General features: G+C 39.4%; 1 protein-coding gene across 1 annotated transcript; it reads left to right on the top strand.

The window, feature by feature from the left end:
* The first annotated feature begins 679 nt into the window (after positions 1-679).
* Positions 680-4,931, top strand: LOC103696586 (IQ domain-containing protein IQM2-like). The gene is made up of 10 exons (XM_017840475.5): positions 680-1,079; positions 1,899-2,457; positions 2,567-2,681; positions 2,788-2,853; positions 2,943-3,031; positions 3,148-3,238; positions 3,330-3,476; positions 3,560-3,652; positions 3,740-3,841; positions 4,003-4,931. The coding sequence occupies exons 2-10, from the start codon at positions 1,991-1,993 to the stop codon at positions 4,768-4,770; spliced, it is 1,938 nt and encodes a 645-aa protein (XP_017695964.1). The 5' UTR covers positions 680-1,079; positions 1,899-1,990; the 3' UTR covers positions 4,771-4,931.
* The last annotated feature ends 5,574 nt before the right edge of the window (positions 4,932-10,505 follow it).

The following is a 10,505-nucleotide window of genomic DNA, read 5'->3' as shown; positions in this document are numbered from 1 at the left end:
ATGGCTCTCAAGTTGTTTATTTGAACAATGACAAATCTATGATTCAAAGGATCTTGCAGCTGAGATGATGACAGTGCTAAGGGACTGCTTCATGTCAACATAATTACTTGGACATAAATCTCATCAAATTTATGCAGCTTTTAATATTTTTTGAGTAAAAATAAGTTTTTTTTTTTTTTTGGTCAAGGTGGACGATTTATACTGATCTAGTATGGATACATCCAAAAAAAATTAAAGACAACACATCACGGAGAGCTCTGAGCAACTTCATCTCTTCAACCTACAAAGCCTCTTCTGAGTAGTCTGCTATGAAGGAGGCCACTCAATTCACGGCCCTGTTTGTCTTTTTAAAAACATGCATGGCTAAAAATGCCATCTCATTGCCTGCCATAGCGCGAATGTTCCGGAGTAGAGGATGGAACCATCCGCGCCAAGTAAAAGTAAGCTTAGAAAGTCAACTTTACACTAAGATAAATCCAACAGCCAACATTTTATATATTTTCTTCCATCACTGGAAAGACCAGTTCATCTTCACCCATGTATAGGTAGTCAAATACCATCAGACTAAAAAAGAACCCATGTTATGCAACATTCACTTCATCCATTATTCGTTCATTTTTTTCGTTTTTGTTTTTGTATATGTTCTATTTTTCCGCTCTTCTTTTCTTCAGGAATCCGTGTGAGGGAACCTGGAAACTGTATCCATGGAGGGACTCCGAAGAACACGTGTTTGGAAACTAGGAATTGCTGCACGTCCTCTAGTCGTCCCCACCCTCCTATTTAAACGGACCATCCCAGTTCAGCCAAAACGCCCCTTCCCCTCTATATCCTTATTTTAGATAGCTGGAAAAACCACCCTGTTCTTTCTCTGGTCCCGGACCTTTCATGCCATCACCAACCAACCAACCTCCCCTCCTCTCCTCTTCTTCCCCCATGCATCCTCTCTTCTCTTAGGCCCCTCCTCCTCCTCCTGCTCCTCCTCTCACTGTGGCTAAGCCTCTTTCTTTCTCTCTCTCTCTCTCTCTCTCTCTCTCTCTGTGCCTGCTTCTGAGGTGATCCTGCAGGCAACGGAGGCAAAGGTGTGGTGTTTGAGATCTTTGTTTTTGGAATTCGAAACTTTGCTTTTTTGATCTTTTCTGTTCCTCTATTTTATTTTTAATTAGAACATGCTTTAAGTTGGACTATGCGTGGGCATTAGGTGGCTTTTATTATTCTACAATTGTGAAATGGGTAATCTTCTGTGTCCTCTTTCCTGTTGAGTTTGAATAAACATTAGGGAGATTGGGTTTTGTTTTGGGTGCTGAGATTGTTTGTCCCACGGATTCTCTGGGTTTGGTTGACTCTTATTTATGTGATTCATAGCAAAAAATGGAAATTATTGCATGTAATTGTTTTGTCAAATGAGGATTACTTAGTTTTAAATGGAAATGGGTCTTGTTTTATCTTTAATCTTCTATTTAGCAGCAGAAGAAGATTAGGACGGGCTTATTGGTTTCTTCTAACTTTAATTTAGATTTCTCCTTGGTCTTCATAAATGGGGCAAAAGAAAATGATGATTAAATGCCGTCTTATGGTTCAAAGGCAACATTTATTTGAGCATTGACGATTTTTCTTTCTTTATTCTCTTCTTTCTTGGTTTTTACTGAATCTTTTTTTTGGCTGACTGGATTGAGCTTGGGACTCTCAGGAAATATCATCAGGTTTTCTGCATATGTGGCTCAGTTGATACTTTCCTTCATTTGCTAAATCTGTTTTCTCTTAATGTGACAAATTTAAATGTTAGAATATGTTGGTTGCCCTTGTTCTCGGATTTGGTGTTTCTTCCATTATATTGACTCAGTATATTTTTCAAAATGGATCTCCATAGAATTCTAATTGTCTCGACCTTGTCTTTACAGGAGAAGATCTGTAACATTGTTGCTCTTCTGGAAACCTGTTCATTTTCCTGCCATTCTGATAAAGAAGGTGAAACAAATCATTTTGCTCCAACATGGGGATACCATTTTCATGCCCCGGAGCCGATTACGCTGCTTTGGATGAATCGTTTGAAGCTCTCTTCATGAGATCTCTCAGTTTAGCCGACAATGTGAGATCAACCTTGCGATCAGTCAGCTTCAATGGCCGAGACTCCCAGCCCACCATCCTCAAAACTTTTGGATCTGGGAAGTTAATTATTGAAGGATCCCTGAGCTTTAATAGAAGGGAAAGGAGAGACACCTTTCACTTGGAAACGAAGTTCTCAATGAAGAGTCCTACCTCTAAGAAAGAAAGTACCACAAGATTAGTGGATTCCAAAAAACCAAGGTTCAATAATTTACAAGAAAAGGCCCCAGAATCACCAGTGATTGTGCCAGACAGGCCAAAACATGAAGCTGCAGTCAAGTTGCAGAAGGTCTACAAAAGCTTTCGGACAAGAAGACAGCTTGCTGATTGTGCTGTTCTCATAGAGCAGCGTTGGTATGGCCTTACCTAGTTAGTCTAATTGCTTAATTTATAGTCTCTTTTCTAATGCTTTTTTTTTTTTTTCGAAGCTGCAAACATGTTGACTTTCTACTGCTTATTCTAGGTGGAAATTGTTAGATTTTGCATTGCTCAAGCGGAGTTCTGTCTCTTTCTTTGATATTGAGAAACCGGAATCGGCTGTTTCTCGGTGGTCAAGGGCAAGAACCAAGGCAGCTAAGGTACTCTGCAATGAAATGTTATATAATGCATCAATGTTATGGGCCCTTTCAAAGTGATGTTGTATCAGATGTCTTAACTTAAAGCTTTCATTTTCACAAATCACAGGTTGGGAAAGGTTTATCCAAGAATGAGAAAGCTCAGAAACTCGCGTTGCAGCATTGGCTTGAGGCGGTAGGCCTCGTAAAAACCCAAATTTTTCTTCTGTCTATTCATTAAATTGGCATGTGTTACTTATGAAATTGTTTCTGCTCTATTAACAGATCGACCCTCGGCATCGCTATGGACACAATCTCCACTTCTATTATGATTGTTGGCTCCACTGCGAGAGCAGGCAACCTTTCTTCTACTGGTAGGGTTGTGAAGTATTCTCTTAAGATCACTCATAGTCAAGTGCTAAATGCAAATGATGGGATCAAAAGTTACCTTGTTTGCGTTAAAATAAAAGCCTCTCTTTGAAATAATCAGGCTGGATGTGGGTGATGGGAAGGAGGTCAGTCTTAAAGAACATTGCCCTCGATCAAAGCTTCAACAACAATGCATCAAATATCTTGGCCCAGTAAGATTCTATCATTAACAAACTCTATTAAAATAAGCAGTTTTTAGGACTAGTTCAACTTAGATCTGAGTTATATTCTGTCATCCTGCAGAAAGAAAGGGAGGCCTATGAAGTAATAATTGAGGATGGAAAGTTCGTCTACAGGAAAAGTAGGCAAATCCTAGACACATCTGAGGGTACCAAAGATGCCAAGTGGATATTTGTTTTAAGTACATCAAAGAGTTTATATGTTGGTCAGGTAAATCTAGATGTCTCAGAAAACTATATACCAGTATCTTTTGTTATGTTGACTAGCCTGATGCAATTCATTTGCCATTGCAGAAGCAAAAAGGTACATTTCAGCACTCAAGTTTTCTTGCTGGAGGAGCTACGTCTGCTGCTGGGAGATTAGTTGTAGAAAAAGGAACACTGAAGGTAGAAGATTGATCAGTAGAATAATTTGCATTATTTATAAAGAATCTTCATTTGATGTGGTTTGCTGATCTTATATTGTCCTGACAGGCTGTGTGGCCTCATAGCGGGCATTACCGCCCGACGGAAGAGAACTTCCAGGAATTCATGAATTATCTCAAGGAAAACAAAGTGGATCTTACCGATGTTAATGTAAGCACGTTACTAGTATGGATATATATGATCTTGAAACCTTCAACCGCTAGTGATGAATTGAAAGATTCTTTAAGTTAACAGTAGCAATAAGTCATTTTGTTGATATTAGAAACCTATTTTTAATTTGAATTATTTTTTCTAATTCCATTATTATACAGTTAAGTCCAACTGAGGGAGATGATGAGTTCCTGAATAGACTTAGAAGCAACCGCTCCCTAAAGCTGGCTGCCAACCCTGAATCTGCAGCACAGTCATCGCATGGCTCTGATGGAACAGCAAGGAAAGCTGTGGTAACAGAGAGTGCCAATTCGTCCAAGACATTCGGAGGATGGAGTGCTATAAGTTACCTTGCTGAATTCAAACTTGGGGCAGACATATTAGCAAAAAAATCACTGATTTTTGATCTGTACCACAAGCTCCAGAAGCAGATAATCTTCAGGGACCCAGAAGATAGTGACGAAGAATCTGATGAGGAAATAAACTGCACTGCAGATCAGAAGCGGTCCGTTTCAGATGGAGATGATCAAGCAGTTGAAGATTCATCAGCTTCTGAACAACAGTACATGTTCCGCAAACAAAATCTATTTGCAGAGGAGCAAGAGGAGGATGAAGATGCATCTGTACCACAGGAATTGATTCTTCGGAGGATTAACTCAAAGAAAGGAATGAAGTCATATCAATTGGGAAAGCAGTTATCCTGCAAGTGGACCACAGGGGCTGGCCCTAGGATTGGGTGGGTGAGGGACTATCCCTCGGAGCTTCAGTTCCGTGCTTTAGAACAAGTTAACTTATCTCCGAGAGAAGCTGCGCCTTCAAGATTTGCTTTTCCCCGGAATATTACATGTCAAAGCCCCAGATTGCCAGAAGCATCATCACCAAAGGAGGAGTCGCAGCAACAACCACAGAAACCTGTCAGTGATAGATAAAGGAGAAGAAATTCTTTGAATTATTGAAATTTGTATGTATAAAGATGAGAATATTCAATTCATTCGTTTTGTAGATCTCGTAGGGGAATATGTTGTTTCTTAATTAATATGTTGAAAGGCCAATTTAAGCTGATAAATTGAAATACTCTCCCTTGGTTAAATTTTAGTTTGTTGTCTGGATTTACCCATCAAAAAGGGAAGGGGGTAGGGGGAGAGATCATCCAGATTCAAGCTTCAACCAGGAGAATTCACTATCACCAAAGTTGGACTCATGCGATGCAGGTGAGAGCTAGTTTAAATGACTGAGAGAGAGGGTCATGACACTGAGAAGAGGTGGTTTATTTGAAATATGAAAAATGGCATCGAGCACTAATGGTGAGAATGTCTTAAGTTTACGAGAATGTCGAGTCCACATCTATTCTAGAGGGTTAACTTAGGATACTAGTTTAAGTCCACATCGATTTAGGACACTTGTTATATATTGGCCTAACTTGATGATTGCAGGGCTATTAATTCAAGTCCAAATTAATTTACTCTATTATATATATCCCTTATAACCCCAAGGGAAGAGAGTAATTGAGTGTTCTAGAGATTGGGTGTATTAGGGAACTCTGTAATCTCCATTTTCTTTTTTATAGTGAAGCTTTTACATTATCTCTACTTGTGGACGTAGGTTAATATGCTAAACCATAAATATCATGTGCTATTCTTCTTCCCTTATCTTCTCTTTTTCTTGTTTTGTTAATAGGCTGAACCATAAATGGTATCGGAGCTTTGGTTTTTTTTATTGGAGTTTCACCATGACGACCGCAAAATCTGAAATTGAGAAGTTCAATGGCACAAATGATTTCGGCATTTGGCAGATTAAGATACGAGCTCTTTTGGTGCAACAAGAGCGATGAAAGGTAAGGAGAAGTTACCGAACAGCATGTCCGATCGAGACAAAGAGGAGCTATTGGCAAAGACATACAGTATAATTCAATTGTGTTTGGTAGACGAGAAGCTCAGAGAAGTCATTGAAGAGAAGACAACGGCTAAACTATGTATTCTCCAATGATGCAACCTAAAAGAGGGGGGGGGGGGGGTGTGAATTGGATTTTTATAAATTTATAATTATGTGCAATGGAAAAACCAACTTTCAAAGTATTTGCGTAGTGAATGATAATATGTATATGCAAATATAGACTTAAAGTGATGAATGTAAGATGAGAAAAATGCAACATAAAATTTTTATAATGGTTTGGTGACAAACTCAGCACCTACATCCACTTTTCAAAACATTCTTTTTGAAAATTTTACTATAATCTATTCTGAAACCCCATGATTGTTTTATCCAGACTCACAATCAAACCTAGTTGATTTTTTCTGAAAATTAACCAAAAACTATCCCAATCAAGGCCTTCTCTAAGCTTGATTATAAGGTATGGATGAACATTTTCCCTACGTTTCGAACCATTTGAAACTTGTTACAACATGAAAATGTAAAGATACAATCAATGTAAACAAAGCTCCTTGATGAGTAAATTAGATGTCCTTGATGCACGTGTGGGAAGCACTGAAGGCTCTTCTTGGATCATTGGAAGCTTCAATTCAGTGGTCTAATGCTCTCAAGAGGGGTAGATGTGATCTTGAATGCTCTCTTGAATCTCACTTAATGGCATTTTTTTTTGTTTTCCCTTCTTTTATCTTATTTTTTTCTTGTGTCTCAATTTGTTCTCAATGTATTTATATCTCCAAAAATAGTTAGAATACTATTTATAGCAATTGGAGAGGCAAAAATAGCTGTTGTTAGTGAGAAAATCCATTTTGGTCTCACAGAAAGATTAGTCGTTTGAAGTATTAGATTTAGAGAGGTCGACTCGAGTTGTTTAGGAGTCGATCTTTAGGAGTCGACTTTTTTTCTTCTTGGGTCGGCTCAAAAAATTGCTGATTTTTACTATATTTTATCTTTCATCTGAGATTATTCTGAGGTTGACTCAGCTAATCTTGGGATTGACTCATGCTCCGCGCGGGTTGACTCTTGGGCTGCTTAGGTTGACTCGTAGAAAGGCTATTTTTTACTGTGTTCTATCTTTCATCTAAGATTATTCTAGGATCGACTCAGTTGAACCAGGCGTCTGTTAAAAGTATGCCCTAGAAGCCAATGTGGCTGACGCATATTTGTAATTTGAAGCATAAATTTGTAATTTGACTCTTGTTGATTAATAAGATTGGGCAATTTATTATTCATTCATATTTGTATGTGTCCATGAATCGTCCAAAAAATTAATAAAATGATGACACATATTCTCAAGGAGTTGGAAATTTGAGGCATGTGTCATTAGGGATTAATTTCTAAATGCTCCTGATCGATGGATCCATCACAAAGGATGGTGATCGATCTGCTGAGATTAGTGCACAGATCACTTAGTCAGATGGATGAGTCTTGAGTCCATAATGTAGAGACATTGGAGTGATTGTGCAAGTACTTGTTACAGAGCAAGTGTACTGAGCGTGACCAAAGAAAGTAGTCACATGGATGTCTATCCACTCATCAGTGACTACTTATGCTGCAGTTGTATGACTGGTCCTTTGACCTGCGATGCCTCAGCTAATCACTGTGAGATTGCTGTATTTTGACGAGCATGTAAACTTGGGCCCTAGCCATTTGGGTCCTTGTGGTGCGGATTGGCTGCAGTAGGTTCATTTTGGAATAGGGTTGCATCTAGATGGGATCTATCGACCTTGATAGATTAGGAGTGATCCTATATGATTTATGAGACTAAATTCGATAAATTTCTGGCTAAGTGTTTTGAAAAAAGAGTTTTCCATATCTCAAACCAAAAGTCAAATAAATTTGACATATGATGGGTTTGACGAGTTATCCATAATCTCCGTCTTGTCGGGATCTATGATAGAGGGACTGTATCATACGCTAACTGCACCTAGAGATTCAGACATTCTATTCTGCTGAGTTGCCACCACATACTACTAGGTGTCACTAGTAGATTGTGAGACTCGAAGGCATTCACTTGGTGATCAGTGAACCCTAAGAGTAGAACTGAAATTGTTTCAGTCCACTGAAAGAAGTTTCAGTGATATTAAGATAGGGATCTCAATATGTCTCACTACCAGACAGAATAGAACCTACGGGATCACACACATAAAGGATTTGATTAGTCAGACTATCGTAATTGTGACTCAGAATCATAATTAATGTCAATTATCAATATGATTGGTGATTGAATTAACCCACTAAGTGTTAGTGAGTTAATGGAAGAAGAATTAAGTGGAATTGATTCCAATTGGATTATAATTGGGCTGATTTAATAAGCCAAATCAAATTAGGTTTGACCCAAATTGAGTTAGGCTCATGATTGGTTTAACCCTGATTAGATCACGGTATATTCTTGGAATATGCCTTAAGTCGTGTTCATACTATGCGGATTTTAAAGTGCACATGGCATCGTAGGATGAAAATGCATAAAGTCGTGTTCACACCTAAAGTCCGCATGGCATCATAGGATGCATGGCGCCTCATCTAATTCTCTTAATGTGATTAGGAGTTAGCCTAATTAAGAGACAAGTCCTAATGTGATTAGGACTCAACCATGGCGCCATGAAAGAGGTCCAAGCCTAACGTGATTGGGCTCCAATCTCTTGATCCAAGGACACATGTCATGCATTGATTTGAGGCGCCACCTAAGAAGATTCTAATCCACTTGATCATGGCGCCATGGATACTTGGCATTAATCCAACGGCAAAGGTAGAGTTTATATCTTGTCATGATAAGCCTTGAAAAAATCCTAAGCCACTAATTATAAAAGTTATGCATGGGAGGCGTATGAGAGCAATTGAAAGGCTTCTCTTCTTCTCCATGCCTCCTCCCTCTCCCTCTCCTTCTCTTCTCCCACGACAGCAAGGAGCAAGTCTTCTTCCTCTTCCCAGGCGGCATTAGAAGCGTGAGAAGAGAACCAAGGAGAGGAGCCCACATGCTAAGGAAAGAAGAATTCTTTCCTTCCATGCCCAAAGCCATCTTAATTCCTCCCTTCTCCACGGCAGCAAGAGGCCTTCTTCATCCTCTTCCTCCACGGTAGCAAGGCAAGAAAGTCCATGGTGCAAAGCTTCCTCCTTCGTCCTCCTCCATCACGAGCAAGGTTGAAGAAGAAAGAGTTCTTCTTCAAGGAGGTATATTGCTGATCTTCTTCTAATCTTTATTGATAGTCATGAGAGGTCACTACAAGGAGCTAGCGCTCCGGTAAGATCTGATCTCAGATAGTTAAGTCATCGTATGGATACCTGTAGAGGTTGGATGCTTGTGCGGCTCCAACAGGAACCTCCTAAGATCATCAAGCTGCGGTGTTTTTCCACCCGCACAAAGTTTGAAGATGAGATCTTCAAATCTTTATTTCTGATTTTTGTTTCAGTTTTTATGATATTTAATCAACCTCCTTTAGATCCTAATCTCCTCTTCCTCATGAGTTCAAAGGACTTCTGGATTTGGATCCAGAAAATTTTTGAACTCTATGATCTGTAGCACGTTTGTTGCCCAGTAGATACAACCCAAGAGGGGGGGTGAATTGGGTCTTTTAAATCTTTTATACTACTTCTAAAACTTTTCAATTAATTATGCTAAGTTGTATAGATGCACAGTGGAATTTAAACTTAGCAACAGTTTGATTTATTGAATGAGATTTGATTAAGTAAATTGAATATGCTTGCAACTAAAGGATGCGCGGATAAGAGTTAAGCAAGCAATTTATCTAAGTAAGTAAGTGAGCAAGTTAGACAATGACAAAAAGGCATCACAAACACAACAAACATATAGTGGTTCGGTGCACCCCAGCACCTACATCCACTCCCCAAGACCTCTTGGGAATTTCACTATAATCCTCCAGATTACAGCCGGTTGTTTTACAAGCTCACAACCCAACTTGTTGTTTTGCGAGATCACAACGAACTCGGTCGGTTTTCACAGGCTCACCGACTAGAACCAACCGATTGTTTTCCCGGGTTCACAATCAAACCCAGTTGGTTTTTCCAAAGGCTCACCAACCACAACCTTACAACGATTGTTTTTCGGGTTCACAATCAACCCAGTTGGTTTTCCCAAAGGCTCACCAACCACAACCTTACAATGTTGGTTTTCCCTTTGGCTCACCAACAGACCTTAACCCCTTGATTCAATCCCTTGATTGAATCAAGTTACAAGATATTAGAACACGAATTTAAAGCAAATACAAGCTTCTTAACTAAGCAAATATAGCAAATATAAACAAATGGAGTAAAGAGAAGCTCTCAAACGAATTTTGAGGATGAACGAACTCGGCTTCTTCTTTACTTGACCCTCTTCTGATTTGGCACAAGGTAGAGGATCATTGAGGCAGCACACGGATGGAGAGGAAGCTTTGGGATTCACTTGGATGCTCTTCTTCTCTCTATTTCGCTTTGGATGGCCCTTTTGTGCTTATGGGAGATTTCCCTTGTAATCTCTTTAAAATCTCTTTCCTAAATGTTCTTTCCCACTTCTATACTTTCTCCCCTAGCTCTCCTCTTGATTTTATAGCTTTAGATGGCGTGGAACCAAAAATCTAGCCGTTAGAGACAAAAATAGAGCCGTTGGACACAGTCTGTACCTCCTGACAATATTTCCGTTGGGATCGGAGTCGACTCGCGCGATCTGGAGTCGACTCGCCTGTTGCAGGAGTCGACTCGTGCTTGACTGGAGACGACTCGCCCACTGTTCCAAATTTGA

The sequence above is a fragment of the Phoenix dactylifera genome, chromosome 5, assembly GCF_051530095.1.
Source record: "Phoenix dactylifera cultivar Ajwa chromosome 5, Ajwa_hap1_PhDact_Kaust_v1.1, whole genome shotgun sequence".
NCBI classification, from domain to species: Eukaryota; Viridiplantae; Streptophyta; class Magnoliopsida; order Arecales; family Arecaceae; genus Phoenix; species Phoenix dactylifera.
This window is presented reverse-complemented; position numbering and strand designations above follow the sequence as displayed.

What these genes read in the sequence shown, in the direction of transcription:
- LOC103696586 (XM_017840475.5), top strand. Translation starts at nt 1,991, where the DNA reads ATGGGGATACCATTTTCATGCCCCGGAGCCGATTACGCTGCTTTGGAT. An exon ending in GCATCAAATATCTTGGCCCA is followed by an intron (nt 3,239 to 3,329) that starts GTAAGATTCTAT and finishes GTCATCCTGCAG; the next exon opens with AAAGAAAGGGAGGCCTATGA. An exon ending in TGGATCTTACCGATGTTAAT is followed by an intron (nt 3,842 to 4,002) that starts GTAAGCACGTTA and finishes ATTATTATACAG; the next exon opens with TTAAGTCCAACTGAGGGAGA.